This window comes from Nelumbo nucifera, chromosome 7 (assembly GCF_055504915.1).
Source record: "Nelumbo nucifera cultivar China Antique chromosome 7, China Antique-T2T, whole genome shotgun sequence".
NCBI classification, from domain to species: domain Eukaryota; kingdom Viridiplantae; phylum Streptophyta; class Magnoliopsida; order Proteales; family Nelumbonaceae; genus Nelumbo; species Nelumbo nucifera.
In genome coordinates, this window is record NC_142655.1 from 2,966,047 (window position 1) to 2,984,732 (window position 18,686).

General features: G+C 35.2%; 1 protein-coding gene across 4 annotated transcripts; it reads right to left on the reverse strand.

Moving 5' to 3' along the window:
• Positions 1-1,731: 1,731 nt before the first annotated feature.
• LOC104597561 (Cation efflux family protein) lies at positions 1,732-15,326 on the reverse strand. Of its 4 annotated transcripts, XR_016078607.1 has the most exons (12): positions 15,012-15,306; positions 14,299-14,875; positions 13,726-13,834; positions 11,484-11,523; positions 10,233-10,309; positions 8,473-8,561; positions 4,753-4,822; positions 4,592-4,630; positions 4,404-4,489; positions 4,215-4,290; positions 4,027-4,116; positions 1,732-2,031 (listed from the first exon to the last, which is right to left on the reverse strand). XR_016078607.1 is itself a non-coding variant. In XM_010259175.3 (11 exons), exons 2-11 carry the CDS (start codon positions 14,810-14,812, stop codon positions 1,930-1,932), a joined length of 1,281 nt encoding a protein of 426 aa, XP_010257477.1. In that variant the 5' UTR covers positions 14,813-14,875; positions 15,012-15,326; the 3' UTR covers positions 1,732-1,929. The 4 variants fall into 4 exon arrangements, 3 of the variants coding, with proteins under 3 accessions (XP_010257477.1, XP_010257478.1, XP_088747638.1); XM_010259175.3 differs by lacking the exon at positions 4,404-4,489 and having other exon boundaries at positions 4,215-4,365; positions 15,012-15,326; XM_010259176.3 differs by lacking the exon at positions 4,404-4,489 and having other exon boundaries at positions 4,215-4,365; positions 15,023-15,165.
• Positions 15,327-18,686: the final 3,360 nt, after the last annotated feature.

Below are 18,686 nucleotides of genomic sequence, written 5' to 3' on the forward strand. Positions count from 1 at the left end.
ATCATATCCATGCATATTCAAGCATATTGTAAATATATCCATTTCTAAGCTTACAAATATACTGGTATTTTTCAAACAGTAGCAGTAGCTTGAGCTTTGACATATACCTATAAAAATCAAAATTGAAAAAAAAAATTAAAAAAAAACCAAGTTGAGGTTTTTTTTTCTGATAGATAGAAGATATAAAGTTGAGGCAATTTCAAAAAGTTATAAATCAACTACAAAGCTTTGAAACGACTTGACAGAGGCATTTTGGCATCCAATGAAGACGCACTTTGGGTGAGAATATGTCTACTCTTTTCTGTCTGCATGTCCCCTTAAACTATATTTATCAAATGCCTTAATGGGACATCTTTCCTTAGCTTGGGGACTGTTAGACCCCAAAACTCGCTAGTTTATGGTGGTTGAAGATCAACACAAAATGGCATGCAACTGTTAGCTCATTGTTGGAACTCGAAATCGTGGACTTGGGGATGTTTATCGTCTGGTTCGGTGCAGTTTAGAGAAGATATCAGATCAAACCGGTAAATAACAGTTTAAAATTTTTTTAAACCAAATCAAACTGTTTTGGTATGAAAATCAAACCAAACCAAACCATTTTACTATAGTTTCTAATACAGTTTGGGGACTTTAGACCATTCTATGATTCTTTTAGGTTTAACTCAATTAGAAAGCCCAAATAGCTTCCCTAAAAATTAAAACTTAAAACTATTATTTTATTATAAAATAAAGAGTTCATTGTATATTTGTAATTTTACACATTCCACTTAGATATATTATATATATTATTTATATATCATATATTCATATTATATATATAATTTACTGTTTGATTCAGTTTATAAAATTCAATAAATTAAACCAAAACCGTAAACCACAATTTAAAAAATTCTCAAACCAAATCAAATAATTTATAATTACGAACCGAAACAAACCAAGGCAGCAAGTTGTTTGAACCGTATAATGAACACCATTTCGTGGACTGATCTGCTTTTTAATATTATAGAATAAACTGTATTACCAAAAAATCCATGGACTGATCATCAAGGGCAGTGATTGACCGTTTTAGCCCAAGGCTGTTGTGTAGTAGATTTTTCTGGGTGGGATGTTAAGTCTAATCATTCTGGCTGAACTTGAATGTATACATATCTCATTAATTTGCATCGATCAACTCAAATCATTCCAGGTAAAAACAGCAATTAATAATACCTAAGACAACATAACCTGAATATATAAAATGGTGAATTCAATATATCTTTGTTTATTTGAAAATGCCATGGGAGAAAGAAAGCCATAAAGGTAATTATATCATGCGACTGCTTAGGAATCAAAGATTAAGATGACATTTAGCCATTTAGGAGATTCACATGTTAAAATGATGAAGGCCATTATCCAAAGTTGGTACCGGCTATATGGGTTTTTTTTGGGAGTAGATTGGGTACGGTCCTAGCATTTGGCATTTTTTCACACAAAGTGGTTGCCTTTTAAGACTCGTACCAGCGTTCTCACACAGTCACTCTTGCTAGCCCAAGATTTTCCCATTAAATAATAGGCCCATTAAGATGTTGGATGATAAAAGGGAAGCTCTATGCAATTGGAAATACATGATACCAGAAGTGTTTTGAACAAATAAAATCCCCATACAAGTTTTACCGGTATCAAGTCTTTCCAGTAATATAGTCGAACCTAAAGAAGATAAATGACACAACCTGATACACAGTACGCATCGCATATTAAAAAGCATATAATATAATATATATATATATATTGCCCATAGTGTTATTTTTTAATGCAATATCTTCTTTGCACTTTGACTAGTGATACTACTGACTGATACATTGCTTATGTTGACATTCTGACTGTAAAACTGGATTGGATTTTTGAAATGTACGACGTTCTTGCCACCAGAAAGATGGGGAAAGAAGAATCTCACCAATAGTCGGTTTGAACTGTAAGGTCCTGCACCCCCAAATCATGATACAAACCATAAACGTACACGAGTATGGGATGATCATCTTCTCCCTTCTTCACCTATTAATGTTGTACAATGAGAAGAATTAGCAACTTGTCAATAATTTACACCAAAAAAAAAAAAAAGTGATGGATTTCATTAAGAGACCCAAACATAAGCACCACGCACAAGTCATAACAGGTTTGAGCAAACTAGGATGGTAGTGGTTAGGGCACATCCCCTTTGAATAAAACAATTGCTACCCCTATTAAAGTATACAGATGCATATCATTTTTGGCCTATTCAGCCCCAAGCAATTATAAAAGTAAAACTTCGCAGATGCATAAAAAAAAAGGATTTGGAGTTGTGATTAGAGCACACCCCATTGCACCCTAATTAATAGGCCGATTGTGATGTTTGGAAAAGGCACAGGGTGTACCTTTTGTCTTTTAACAAGGGATGTGCCTAGATTACCGAAACTGGGATTTGCCCCAATTAGTAATCGTCGAATGGCAGTCAAAATGGTAAAGGAAATCATTACGTAGGGGACTTTATTTATATATACAACAACACAAAGGGTCTGCACTGGTACTGGTAATACAACTTGACAGGCTAAATGCTTGAACCCAAGCCCGACATAATGAGAAACATTAGGCCATGTTGGGTTGGTCTTGGGCCCTCCATTCTTAGGCTTGAAAATTATCGACCAGACTAGAATTAGGCTGTGTTAAATTTTAGTCCTCATGCTACCTAACCCAACTAAAACCCTATGTTTGTTTCTATTTGAAAATACATATGGAAAAATAAGAAGATAATGAGTCAAAGAGGTTGAAACTTGCTAGTTCAAACCGAAGAAACCTCTAGGTGCAAGAAAAAAAATGCAAGGGCCTTCTAGCACCCAATGTGCAAGGAGCAAGGTGTGCATGAATGAAACAAGGCACAAATTTTTTATAATAAACTAAAAGATAATACATAAAAATGTGAAACTAAAAGAAATTAAATGTTTTAAAAAGCTTATTAGATAAAACCAAAATGCGCAAGCATAATATACAAAACAAATTCAAAGTGGAAGCTCATACAAACTGTAGATTGTACCTAATACTTCACGCACTCTAAAGTGAAATTCTCAAACATGTTTATCTCCTAACTGTATAAGAGATTGGTTTTATGATTTTGTTCATTCTGTTTTAAGGTTAGGGATCAAAGATCATTGTATTGTTATTGCTTCTTTATTGGAAATTTTGCCATCCAAGATCCCATCTGTAATAATGAGGGTTTTCGGTATTCAAAAGGTAACGCACTCTAAAGTGAAATTCTCAAACATGTTTATCTCCTAACTGTATAAGAGATTGGTTTTATGATTTTGTTCATTCTGTTTTAAGGTTAGGGATCAAAGATCATTGTATTGTTATTGCTTCTTTATTGGAAAATTTTCCATCCAAGATCCCATCTGTAATAATGAGGATTTTCAGTATTCAAAAGGTCTTTGTTTTCTATTTCTATTAAAAGTTAATAGATCCTCATTAGCGCACAAGCACCCACCAACAAATGGCAATTTAGAATTTGTCAAACCATTACAAAGATATAAAACACAAAAAACCATATAAAAAAGTAACCAAAAAAGCAAACTTAAAAGGCAAATGCTTGGGCGAAAGTGCAATGCAACACAGGCATGCACCTTTTGAAAGGAGCTGCACCTAGGTTGAAGTCAGGTGCGTGACTTAAAATGCACCATGCCTGTATACACGAGGCACACCTTTTAAAACAGTCATACCTAAAATAATTTACAAAAATATGTAACATATGCAAATTAACCACACTTAAATTGATTAGGTTGCACTTCGAGCTGAGTCAGATTAAGAGGTTCTCCAAGACTCTAGCCCAAGATGCATTCCTTCTCTATATGGTTACAATGGCATACCACATGGATCATGGTTAAAACCATAGCATAATTCTGCAAACATTGCATGCAAAAACATGTTTATAAAGTCCATGGATGTCAGGCCACAATAAGACAGCAATGGTTTAGAAGTCACACTATAAAAAAACAACCTAAAAGTAATTTGCTTCTTTACCTGTAATGAGAGTGACCCAACAACATGGCCAGGTACCAATTCCCAAAAGCGAGCCTCAGAAACTTCATTTACACCCTCAAGAGCAGTAATCTAAACAAAAATTATTTTGTTATTGAAGTATATGAATACCAACAAAAAATAGTTTTAAAATACAAAGTAAGAAAAATGCAAATTAAGGATATAATTACTTGTCTGTGGCATTTGCTTAAAGCTGAAGAGGGTATGTTAGGTGGTGCCATCTGAAGCAATATGCCACCAGTTGTCCTAAACAGAGGTATGACAAGCATAAACACTGTTACTGAAACCAGTCCCAGGCACAATACCTCAGCATTCTTGACCCTGAGAACAGGACAATGGAAGATATTAACCACACCAACCTTCAAGAGGAATGTTTCTTTTTGTACATGATACATTTTGTATTTCCCAGAATATGAAAATAGCAGTACTCATTTGGTCTTTAGTGCTGCAACTCACACGGGACCACGAAATGTCAATCTCACTAAGTGATCAAAATGCTCTGACAAATCGGAGAAAATACAGAACACAAAAGAAAGCAACAATTTACCCAAGGGTTAGAAACCAGGATGCTAGGATTAAACCTGCACTGAACAATCAACGTACACCAATTTTAGTTGTGTTTTTTAAAAACAAAGCATATATTTAATGCAAATGGAAACAGTATATATAGAAACCAGAGTGCGAGACAGAGAGAGAGAGCATTTATACCTACGAATAGAATCTGCAAGAACATGTAAACAGACAGAATGATAGTTCATATCTTCAGCATTCCGGTAGACTGCACCAAGGTACATAAGATCAACATAGTGTAAAGAAAACAGGATGAAGATTTTTTTTATCAGAAAAGAGGAAGTTTATTTAAATTAATAGAACAGAGTTACGGTATAACAGAAACACAGTCATTGTTTCAAATAGTGCTACAATAAAGCCCAAAAAAGCTGCTGCCTGTGAACTCCCTGATTGGCTAATGAATCAGCCAAACAGGATGAATAAGATTAACAGTGTGGAGAAACAATACAGTAGGCAGTTCTTCTAAAGATAGAAATACATCTTTTGATGGTCACAATTATAAAACCCTTGGGATATCATAGGCAGAAGGCTTTATTGTTTCACATAGTGCTACAATAAAGCCCAAAAAAGCTGCTGCCTGTGAACTCCCTGATTGGCTAATGAATCCGCCAAACAGGATTAATAAGATTAACAGTGTAGAGAAACAATACAGTAGGCAGTTCTTCTAAAGATAGAAATACATCTTTTGATGGTCACAATTATAAAACCCTTGGGATATCATAGGCAGAAGGCATTCCTGTAGGGGTATTTCATGTTTCTTAACAGAGTAGAGAAAACAAAATACAGTAGGCGGTTCTCCCAGAGATAAAAGCACATCTTTTGATGGTGACAATTACAATAACCTTGAGATATCATAGGCATAAAGTGTTCCTGAATGGGTGTTTCATGTTTGTCCTGTTACAAAGTATAGGAACCAAGAACAGGGCATGCCTCACATGCCAGCAGATTTGAGTGCCTGACTGCCCCCGACCCTGGCACAAATACACACATGCTGGATTTGCTCCAAGGAAATTGATATGATTGTCCTAGTGATTGCAACTGGTGATCCAGGCTACAATAAGATGTTTGTGAAGGTACTCAGAGTGCCACAAAGTAGAGGATGCTGCAGATTTAACATTGAAGCTTAAAGATGAATGACAGGGTAGTAGGATATATCTTGGACTCGAGGACAACTCCCTGCCCCTTTTAAGCCAATCAAGCTGTTTATAAAAGGAATACCAAACTAAGGGTCACAGTAAAAAGTATCTATAAGAATTCAATACTCATTTTTCAATTAGAATAGACATATGAAAAAAGAAAGAGGCAGAACTGTTATTGATGGGATTAGGTATGGGTATAATGGTAATAGAGGCCAAAATCAACTCTCTATTTCTTATCCTTAACATCAAAAAATCAGAGTGGTCACAACTAGGAACTTTAATCCGAATGTCATTTTTAACCATGTGCTCAATGTGTGAAATTATAGCTGATGTATTAGCCAGCACTGGTTGTGACCTTCAAGGTAATGAAACATTTAAGTCTGTATTCTTGAAGCCTGGATTGCAAAGAAGTGCTCTTGGATGCCAAAGCAAGTAAATTCAAGCTGAGACAATGACCTTCGGTCAATATTTCCTTTTTTTTCTTGTTGATCAGCAAAAGTAAATTCATTTTATTAAATTAAAAATAGGAATGATTAATACAACTTGATTGTCTGTGGTGTCAAACTGTCAATCCCTTTATAACCCAAGTACGCGGATGCCCAAAACAATTGTTGCCTCATAACCCCTTGTTTTGCTAAGGAGTCAGCTAACCATTTGCACTCCTAATCCATTTGAATTCAGTCAATATTTTGCAAGTATACATTATTTTGTTAGTTGTTGGCGAGGAGGGGGAAGCCAGCTGGAGATGATTGAGTTTCATGCGTAGCTTCTCCCAAAGGATAAGATTTCTATGCCCACCACCCCCTAATCCAACCATCTAGGTTTTTTGTCAGTTATTTATAAAGTCTAAGGTGGAAAGGTTAACCACGTCACCTTGATTGGTTGAGGCCAAAAAATAAATGTGCTTCAGGGTGGAGATAGCAGGGATATTTGGAGATATCAGATAGAACAGTGTTGTAAAATGATTGGATGAAACAGGGGCATCAGTTCTAGGCTTTAAACAGGGCTGTAAACCAAATGGTGGTTGAGGGGGAAGCACAAATAGTGAATGGATGAATGAGTCAAGGGATGACTGGACAATGACCACTTTGTCAATTCATTAAACAACCCAAGTCATTGGCATCTGGAATGAATGTATCATTTAAAAAGATACTGTAGTTAACTAATTTCATTGGCAGACAATATTACCATGTGAGGATAGGGGTGACCTGTTTTGAGGTTTCTACCCAAGTTAGTAGTATTTTTCTGTGTATGAATGCACTTTTCTCTGTCATTATGTTAATTTCCTGTAGGGGTGATCATTCTTGGCCTGGCCCAGAAACCCAGCCCGCAAATTTCTGGGCCCAGGTTTTTGTGTGCAAGCCCAGCCTGGCCCACAACCAGTGCTGGGCCAACACTTCAATGGCAACACTCAGTATTGTGTTGTTCCAGGTCCCACATTGCTCAAGAATGGGAATGAAGGCCTTGCCTTCAGCTCTAAATGGATAGGTAAGGCAAGCTAAACCAAGTTTATGAATTAAATCAGGCCCATTGCCTTTATTTTTGTGCAATAGGCCTAAGACCTAGCTAAGCCCAGCCTAGTTTGGGCGTGTAATGTTTTTTTTTCATGCATCATATATCTTTTAATTTAAAATCTTCTAACTAATTAAATTTTTCATTAGGCCCAAAAGGCACGTAAGTCTATCCCGGGCCCGTGTAGGCGTGTAGGGCCAGTCCCTGACTTGTAACTTAGGCCCAGGGTGCGGACCAGGCTTAGGCTGAAGCCTTTATCATGATGGGTGCTAATCCCAGCCCAGCCCCCCATGATCACTCCAGTCTCCTGTCAAGGGTTTCTGAGTTTCTCTTATTTTGAGGAACTTGATTTTTTTAATGAGGAACTAGATTGTTGCATTTCCTTTTTCTGTTCTCTAAAAACCAGAGTTTAGAAAACCGGACTGGACCGGCCGGTTGGACCAGTTGAACCATGGCCCAAGGCCTGGTTCAATCACACCTCAATAACTATGTTTACTAAAAAACCGATGAAAACCAACTGACCGGCTGGTTTAACCGGACAACTGGTGAACCAATGCCGGTTTCATAAAACCACCCGGGCCATTAAATACATGAAATTTTAAAATTAGTTTGAGAAGACTTGAACCCATGACCTCTTATTTGCATATTTTTTTTTATCAATGACCTCTTAGTTTCATATATTGCTTAATTATCACTAGCCCACTCTTCACTTATGCTATTTAATAACTCTTTACTGTATGCATTACTTTATTATGCACATATTTTAAAGAAATGTAAATTATGGGACTTGAACCCTGGCCATTTTCTTTAAAAATTAAGGAATTTGCCATCCATCCACCATATTTAAATATATTAAAAGTTGTAAAATATATTATACCATAGTAAATATACATATATGCGACATCATCACAGTTCGACCTCGATTGAACCTCTGACCCATGAACCTCTCTCCCTTCTCCGGTTCTATGCCAAGTCCGGTTCTCTGAGCATTGCTAAAAACACATTCACATTATCTATCAAAGGGAAGTATGTTTCAATTGCTTACACCAATCTCATTCCAAATAGCCTCCACAGTTCACAATTCAAAATAGCTAGATACATGATCAAATAACTTCGAAGTATATAAAGAATCCCCATAACACAACCTTAAAAGAATTCAGTAATAAGAAATAAGTACATCTGAAAGAACTTCTCAGAGAAAACTTACCAAGATTAATACGAGCATAATTCCTGAAGAACCAAACCCCGAGAAGATTCACTAATAAATTTGTCACCGCAGATACAATTAAATAATGCCTAGAAGTAGATACCAGGAAATGTCAATACAAACCTAAATAAAAAACATAAGAAAGAAACCAGAAACAAATAAACCATGTGTATATTTGTAAAAGATCAATGTTGTTAATATGCAAGCAATTATCATCGCTCTAGAGCTATGGGACCCAATATAAGAATCTTCTTTTTTCTTGGGGCTATAAGACCTGTATGTGAGCAAATCAGTTTAAAAGCAAGGCACAGCATAGTGCAAAGGGTATTCTATGCCCACAGCGTGTGGCTTTTTGAAGCAAGGTGGAATTCTTTTAAAAACTTAAAAAAACAAAAAAAAAGTACTGTGACAAATGCCAAAAAATCAAAATAAATTAAGAAAATATTAAAAATAGTATTAATTAAAAAAATACAAACTTTAATTTTAAAGCAAATGTTTCAAAAAGCCTACTAGCTCAAATCAAAATACAAAAACTTAACATATAAAAGATATTCAGAGTGAAAATGCAAGCCAAACTTTCAATTTCTTTATTTCTTTTCCAATTGCATTATTTGAAATAGCTAATGTGATGTTAAACGTATTTCATTACTAATACAATGAGCTGCCTTTGTACCAAACCCCTTAAGGCAAGCCCAAACAAGTCCATGTTAGGGTCTTGAATTCTTAATTCCTACAAAAATGGTTTTATAATTTTAATTATCTTTCAGAAAACATCTTTTATTAAATTTCTCCTTTACTTGTCAAAAAAATATCTTTTATTAAGAGAATGAATAAACAAGCAGACAAAGAGATTGATTAGAAGTATAGTCTTAGTCATCTCCTAGCTATTAGGTGACTGAGTAGTATGCTCCACCAAACTAGTTATCTAGAAGTGTGCCAAGGTCCTTAAACAGAAAGAAGATCAACTAGTCAATAATGCCTTCAAACTGTCAAACAGCTTCTATCTTTTAATCCCATCTTTGTAGAGTTGTAGTTACTTAAATAAGACTCTCTCTGGAATTTGTAGTTGGGAAGGATTTGCTAAGTGTTCAAGAGAACTAGAGGTAGAACATTGGAGTAACTTCAAATTAAAGTGTAAATCAGATTGAAAAAATCAAAACATGCTTTTCACCTTAATATACTGCAGGAAATGGAATACTCCACTTAATTTCATGTTCATGATGAAGTTTTGAACCATCTAGTTGACTGATGAAGAGGTTTTTGTAAGTAAGATATGTTTTGTCAGTTGGTGTTGATTGACTATTGAATTCTCTGGATGCCCTTTGATAAAGAGTACTTGAAACTGTTATCTACCCATCCAGCAAAGGTACCCTAAATCAAACCCTACAATGCAGGTGACCCCAAATCCAAGGCAATCATCACAAACCATATAAATCCTATCCCCAAGTGCCATGAAGTAAAAGTTCTTTCAGGCTCACAAGCCACTGCAAGAACTTATTTTGCCATTGTAGACGCACAATTGCTGCCAGGCTCTGATCCTAGTAACAAGTAAATGCCTTGTTTCAATTATGGTCCACACCTATTATCTTATACTGCTGCATTAAATGAATTGTGAAGCATAAAATAAAAGTAGTTGAATGCTGACGGTGTTAGCCATGCTTTTAATAAATCAAGGCATATGTTTTCAGAAATTGTTTCCAAGTAGAGACCCTCGAATGTAATTATCAACATATCCATCAATTCTAAAACAAGCTACTTACTTGTGCTCAGATTCATCTTGTATGAATGCATGAAGTGCTTCCACAGCTAATGAGAATGACAAGAACAAAAGGAACAGCTGTCTACACAAGCAGCAGAAGAAAAAACAATTTATATTCATATGTTAGCCCAGATGCAGAAAAAACAGTAGTAACAATAAGGCAACTATTGTTCTTTTACTGAAGAAACAACTGTAGCTTTGAGATAAAACAATATCAAGCATATAGAGAATATCTCTTAAAATTCATACCATCAGTAGATTCTCTTGACTTTTCACAATCAAGGTTAAACAGCATGATATATGCAATGCCATACATATGTGCAATGTTTTTTTTTTTCTTTTGTACTTGTCAAAAAAATGTTTTTTTTCTTTTGATAGGTAACAGACAACCTTATTAATTGTAACAAATAAACTTTCCCTTAACCCAGTTGGTAGTCCCTCCCCATCAGAAACTGTTAATTAACTCCTTCGCAAGCTAAGGAGTTGGTAAAAGAGTTAGCTAACAGGGTATTCAGATAAGTTCTGCTTCCAATCCATCATTTAATTGTCTTGCTTCCCTAATCGAATTTCTGAAAAATATTTGACTGGTTTTATTGAGAGAATCTCTTAGCACATGGGACCCTTTTTGAGTTGGTCAAACTTAAACTATAACGAGTCTAAGTTCATTTCCTCTAGGTTGAACTTTACAACTTAATAGGATTAGACTTGCTAGTACAACTTTATAGCAATATAAAATTGAGTCCAGTTAAGATGAATTAACAAAATCTAACCCCTAGCTCATTGAAAAAGCCACTTGAAGGTTCATACAGACTAAGGGAAAGGAATGGGTTTGGATTTCCTTTTCCCAACTTCTGTCCCTGCACCAAAAAGTATTAAAAGATTTTTGGGTTTTGGCCATTGTCAGTCATATTCAATGATACAAGAGCTACCTAATGTCTGTCCATATGTTACTTCCACTTCATCCATCAGCCAACAAGTGCATATTCCTCCTAAAGCCAATAATTCAGTCAATAAATTTCAAGGAGAACATTCACAAGCATTTCTAACTTAAAGGTGTAGTATAGGTGCATGGTCTATCATTTGCAATTCTATGTCCAATTTAAGTTCTCCCTTGGCCAGTATTTCCATGTACTATTGACATCAACTTTCTAAGAGTGCCAAATAGTATTTCTTTAATGTAATAAAACTTGATTAATTAATTTTCAAAAAGAGAAAAAAAGCCACCATCAGCAATAAAATGTCAGGTACGTACAGCATTAGTAAATGCAGATAAAACCTCTAGCCTTTTGTACCTGAAACAAAATAAATAAAATGCATAGAATCATTAAATCAACAGAGTGTAGATAATCAATATTATTAATATTACCGATCAAAAAAAAATGTAGACAACCAATATTTAAAAACATATGGTATTAACAACCAAAAGAGTAAGTTAAAAGGGCAACGAAGTTTTTTATCTACAATATCCTCGTAGATGGCCAACTCCAAAAATTTACAGAAGTATTTTTTTTCTTGTATTACCATGGCCACTATCAATATACTTCCTAATTGTCCTACCAAATCATCTTTCTGGTACTCTAATGCATATGATTCCCAAAAGTTTCTTTATCCATTATTAGCATATATAAAAGCTGCATGTACACTTGGCCAGCTATGACGATAGGAGACACTTGATAGTCCCATAATGGTAATAACAATTTTTTTGTAAACCACCCAAATTCATCTATGTCATTTTTATAAGCCAACTCTTATTTGTGCTCCTTCCAAAACCCACAGCACCAAAAAGACCCATTAATACTCAAAGTGTCTTTGATCCACACTTGTTAGCAATAAAATTTGTGTAACTCAATGTTTTAAAAACAAGAATCACAACTAAAATGCAAGAAGTTCCTAGAACCTGAGGCACAAGGTGCAAGGTGCAATGTGAAGCATAAAGTACAAGGCAAAGCACAAGCCTGAACAAAGTGAGGTGCTACTTTAGGGCAAACACAAAAGGAAAAACTTAATATACAAGTATATGAAAATCTAAATTCTGAAAGAAATTAAAAACTTCAAAAGGCCGATTAGCTTAATAGTTAGAGCATCATATTATTTAACTTGCAGCCTAGTACACTCAACTTCTACATAAGAAAACTGTTTGAACACACCATAAGTACAACCTACAATCTAATAGCTTACCAATTCAACATTAAGTTCAAGGTTAATTCATCAAAACTAGAAACAAGTCAGGTGATGTGCACCTGTATTCATGCAAGGCATACCACACAAAATGAGCCTCATCTGTGACTGTGAGCCTAGGCATGCTGTTTAAAACACAGGTTTAGCCATCGCCAGGATTTTCTTTCCATATTAGTTCTTTTTTTCTTTTTGATGACTTTTCTATGAAGAGCTACTACCAAAGGGGAAAACATAAAAGAAAAAGATCCAAGAAATCTTTGAGTCTAAGATACAAGCTTTACAATTGGAATGTGATATTCACCTTATCTCTAGAGGAAGGGATATTCATACTGAGTGCTCCTTATTCCAAGCAAACAAAGAATCTACAGTTACCCCCTCCCCCTTGTGTCCCTTCTCTTATCAGATCAGGCGTTTTATCAAACTATTTGAAAAAGCACGGATGGTTCCTCCAGAAATGAAGATGCTCACTCCTGGGCATATATTTTGTCAGATTTCTAGTGCTTATCTTTTTTTTCTACTTTAATTAACAACTGGCACATTGTCATTCTCCAGTATGATGAGGTTGTATGGATTGTATATCCTGTATATGAATATATTAAGGAGTAAGGACCATTTAAGCTTTGTGCCAATGGAACTTATGGTCCTTTCTTACTTGTACTTCTTTTATCGGTACCTTCTTACTTATACTATTTCAATATAAATGGATGGCTCCTACAGAAATGAATACGCTCAAGCCTGGGCATATATTTTGTCAGATTCAAGTGCTTATCTTTTTTTCTAGTTTATTTAACAAATGGCACATCATAATTTTCCTGTCTGGTGAGTCAGTATGGATTGTATATCCTGTATATGAGTATACTAAGAAGTAAGCACCATTTAAGGCTTGTATATGGAACTTATTGTTCCTTCTTACTTATACTATTTTATTGGTACCTTCTTACTTATACAGTTGCAATACAAACACTTAAACTTACCAAAAACATCTGCATGGAAATTACAATCCACAATACCAAACCCGGATTGTAAATAAAATCTTCTCATGTAGATAAACATCACTACCTCTACAAAAAGTATTGTTTATTTAACAATTCTGCTGACAAAAGACATTCTGCAAATAACAAATTACCATCCTTACAACTCAACTCAACAAAGCCTTGCCCCAACTATACGAGGTACAGGTAGGCTACACTAATCCTGTTCAGCCACCATCACTCTAGAATTTTATATATTTTACACACCGTTTTTGCAAACTATATATGTGAAAATGAACTGCAATAATTTCCAGATCACCATAAAGAGGGAAACTCTAATCTCACCCGTAAGTGTAGACTCCATCAGGCTTCTTTCGGGAAGCAGCCATTGCAAACAATGAAAATGTTAATAGACCACAACCAAAGGTCAGATGGAATGCATCAGAGACCAGACCTGAAAATAAGAAGCAAACAGGAAAGGGAGATACGCAAATTAGAACATAAAAGGTGAACCAGAAAAAATCACACTACTGTAGTATATAAGATTTACTGAATTACAGAATGAACCCAATAGGTGATAACAGATAATATCCTGTGGTTTGAAAACCAAAAAAAAACGCACATTCAAGAGTAAACCCGATTGTTATACATCACCTAATCAAATAGGCTCTTAATTATAGAACAAGCCCCTTTTCAGTTTACACCCAGATAGTACTTGGAAATTTAATTGGTTTTCGGAACAGAGTAATTTACAGGGGGTATTGTCAGGGCTCTGTTGTGTTTAATGTAAACCTGCAGCTTTAAATTCTTAATCTCCACGCCTCGAAAATCATTTCTAAACAGGAGATATTTGCTGTGGAAACAAATTACTTAAACAGAAAATGAGATCTGGAAGCAGGACAAGATCACTGTCCTTACCTACACGCCCAGTGAAGAGACCTATACATAGCTCTGCCGTAGAATAAGCTACATTAAGCCAGATCATCATCAAAAGCCGCTTCATAGGCCGGCTACCTGATCTAATAATCTGAAAAGCAGAAAATACAAATAACAGAAAAGAAAAATTCTCGGATGAACCATCTGCCTCTCTGAAATAAGACTTTTCGGTTCCCTTCCAGATATTCTCGTTTTCTAGTTGCGGATAACTGCCCTGCGGAATATTGATGCTGGAATCGCTCCGAGAAAGCAGAGGCCGAATGGAATCATTCGAAATTATTGAAATTGGTGTATGAGGTTCAGCCGATTGATGGAAGGAAGATTGGCGCGAAAAAGCAAACCTCCGGTCGTTCCCACTAAATCCAAATTCTCCGTTCCATAACTGTTGAGCCGTCCCTTGGGTAGTCTGGAAACCTAACGACTTGCTTCTATGATAAGAAAATCTAGAACCACTTTCTACACCAAAATTATCTCTCGAAACCCTTGAATTCTCCATTTCTCAGAGTCTCTGAGGCTCAAGAGTTATCCTCCGGCCTCCACCCCAGAACCCCCAATTCCGCTGAGATTTAGCAAAACGAAAAACACATTAGGAGAAGAAAAATAGCTTTTCCTAACAACCACCAGAAAAACAACTCCACAAAACAACGAAAAATCCGTCCTTCAAAAAAAAACAACACTCAAAGCAAGAAACAAACCTTAATCTAACCTCCTAGTATCACGAAAACCAGAATATTCAAATAAGATATCCGCTCAACTACAAAACATCCTCAGAGAATGCGATCCGTCGATTCGGCAACGCACTATGTATGTTCAACAAAAGTAACACCGTGAGGAAGAATTAGGGTTCAGCTACCAAAACCATTTCCATCGAAAAGCGCTGTTACATCTATTGTATGGACACCGTGCTCCGAAAATAGAAGGACCGAAGATTCTGGGAAGAGAGGAGACCGGAGAGAGAGAGCTTCTCCCAAGTCAAGTAAACGAGAGTACGAGACGGGAGGAAAAGTCCTGGGTGCACTTTACTGGACCTCGGATCTCCTGCCCACGCCTACGCACAATACACCAACCTCGTGAATTGGGAATATCCCTCGTACATAATACTATATGCATAGGATAGATGTTCTCCTGTGTGATTGCGATAAACGTAGGCAAAATTCGCGTGTACAGGAAATCCGGGCTCACTTTAGTGTGAGCGCGATCGTCCCGAAGGTGGGCCCCGGGTTAAGTGGGTCTTACTTTTATATAATAATACGGTGGATTGGATTTTTTTCATTAGGCATCAATTGGAGATCGAATCGCCAACAGTTCTACTCGTAAAGTAAAACTGATTCAACTTCGATCTCCGTATATAACGTCAGCTTCATACCATTGAGTCCTACATATGTGGTCCATATCCTGGATGATTGGACTATGACTCGTTTGCCTTACCCATAAAAAAAGAGTTATTATGTGAAACTCTCCTTCCCTTTTCTAATTTTCTCTTACCCTAATTTTTAATATTTGCCATGGCAAAACAAACAGTTTTAGCAAGATTACAAAGATGCTTCTCTATTCAACCGTATCCTTTGAATTGAATCATTTGGTGTTTGTGAGATAAATTAAATTAAATGACCATAAACTAGGGTAGAAAATTAACCATGGCATTTTTGTTATATAAAAATTAGTGAATATGCTCATCGTTAATTGTCACTAACACTGGCTTGACCAAATGTATATAATTAAAATTGGCTTGACCTTCGTTTCGGTGCAGGTCATAAAAGTTAAAATTTGATTATATAATTACTGAATGACCTCGTATTAAGTACGGGGAATCAGTTATGTTAAATTTACAATATGGAATCAATAATGTTAAATTTATATTTATTAATATTTTAAATAATTATTAAATTTTTAAAAAATAGTTTTTTAATAATTATTAAAATATTGATAGTTTTCTTTTGTTATTACTTAAAGAATTAATAATTAATTGAGATTGATAGAATGTAGGCAGAAGTGGTAGTGGATAACCACTTTTACATTTTCTACATTTTTTTATAAATGGATTGAAAATGGTGGTGGTGGGTTGTGGGCTTTAACAGCAACTTTTCATAAAATGTCACGTGTCTAGCTTTCCAAAAAAATGAGAAGGTCATGTGTCTGAATAGTGGGGGGTTATCGCATGGTAGTGGGTTGTGGGCTTTAGCAAGAATTTCTCAAAATTTGCCCCCTATCTAGCTTTCTAGAAAATGAAAATGGCACTTGTATGAATGGTGGTAGTGGGTTGTGGGCTTGAACATCAACTTCTCAAAAAATGCCATGTGTCTAAATTTGAAAAAATCACATCTCTACTAAAAGCCTTATATATATATATATTATATGTCAAGTTATTAATTTTACATCTTTACCTTTTACTTCTATACATGTATAGCATGTGATTTACATCTTTACCTATTACTAGCATATTATAAATAAAATTGTCTAGCAAGAGAGTATAAAACCTAAAGGTATTGACAAGTCAATATAAGTTTAAGAGAATATTAGAAAATTGAAGGGGAGACTAACATACACCTTGTTTGAAAATCAGAAAAGAAGATTCATAATGATCCCAACGATTAAGGTGTTAATATAATACACCCCATATCGGGCAATTCTTCATATATATATATATATAGGCATTATAAATTCTTCACATATATAGGCATGCTAGACTATCACGAGATTTCTATGTTTGGTATGCAACTAGCTTATTTATCTTCATTCTATCTATATTCAATGTTTTCTCTATTGCTCTCTCTTTATATATATATCTTTCTCTATTGCTCATTTGATTTTCTATGTATCATTTACACTCCCCCACCATGTATTCAACAATCAACATACATAAATACACAATAACAACAATGGAAGCAATAGAAGCAAAAAGAAAAGGAGATAAAAAAAAAGATGAATTTCATCTTCGTTCAATTTGTAAAACATAAGAAGTACAATGAACCAACATTGCAACATTTTCTCTTGTAAAAACAACCACCGGTGCAAACATCAATTTCCATTATTGCCAATGTTATTGACTTGGATGAATTTACCAAGGGAGAAAGAATTCTAGTGCCATCTATTGACTATTGTACATACACTCTTTTGTTCTATGTTGTACTCCTTTACAATGAATGGCAAAAAGAACTAAGTCTCAACACTTTATGGCCTTTTTCGCGTCTTGATAAATGACTTACATGAGTAAATGCACTTATTCGGACAAGTGTTTATTGGAAAACACGTATCCAGATAAGAGCAATAAATAATGTTCTTTTATTCCATAAGTAAAAGTGTACAATGACTTTAATCCAAAAAATTGGCATTATTGAATGGACAATATTGTCCCATCACATATTAGCAATTTTTTATATGCATGGATAATTAATTTACTCAAAGTCTAAGCAAATCTCCAAGTAGATGAACTGTTTGGGAATCATTCTTTTTCATGGGACTCGCTAATATTGAAAAACAAGCATGTATTTATTTCTTTTTCGTGAAACCTACCAAGTTACCTGCCCCTACTTCCTAGAAACGAATGAAGCCTACATGGAAATCCAAAGTGCAAGAACAAATCTCATTTAGGCCACTACTAGGTCTTCAAACCACCATAAGGAGTCAAAAAATCAAGAATAGAACTCTCAAAAGTTAAAACACTAAATGGGCTAATTAATGAAGTCATATTCCAATGGACATGGATGGAAAAATGTCATAAAACCAACAAAAATGAATAAATGTTTAAAGACTAAACTTACGACAAAATTTTCAGTTGACCATATTCAAAAATAATCTTCAAGAGTATAATCTAAGTTATTTTTCTTTTATATTTTGGATTATGAATGACTTAAATGAAGCAAGTACCGCTCATTTGTGGAACCATAATGAAATTCAATTTTCCAACCTTGATATCATCAGTGCATTGTAGTGAGAATAGATGCATTTGCTAGTCAACTTTGATATTTGTATAACAGTTTTAAACCTGCAAATCATAATGTGTTTGCACATGTATGTCTCTTTTTGTGCAATAACCAAAGCAACCAAGCAAGAAACCATGAAAATCTTAAATCTAGACCAGCACATACCATATTCAGAATTACAAATATGGATGAAAATGCCAAACAATCAAATGGTATATCATCAAGTCCAAAAGATGTACAATCCAAAGGCTCAAAACTTGGTTAAAACTAGACTTTCTTCAGCCTCACTTAGAAAATTAGGTAACTTTGTTCCAATAGGTGAGATCGCATCTCCGCCCCATAGCACATCCCTGCTGTGTATTAAGAATATCTCTAGATAATAGTATCAGTATCAATGATGTCATCATCGAGAGATGTTCTCAATACATGGCGGGGATGTGCTGTGGG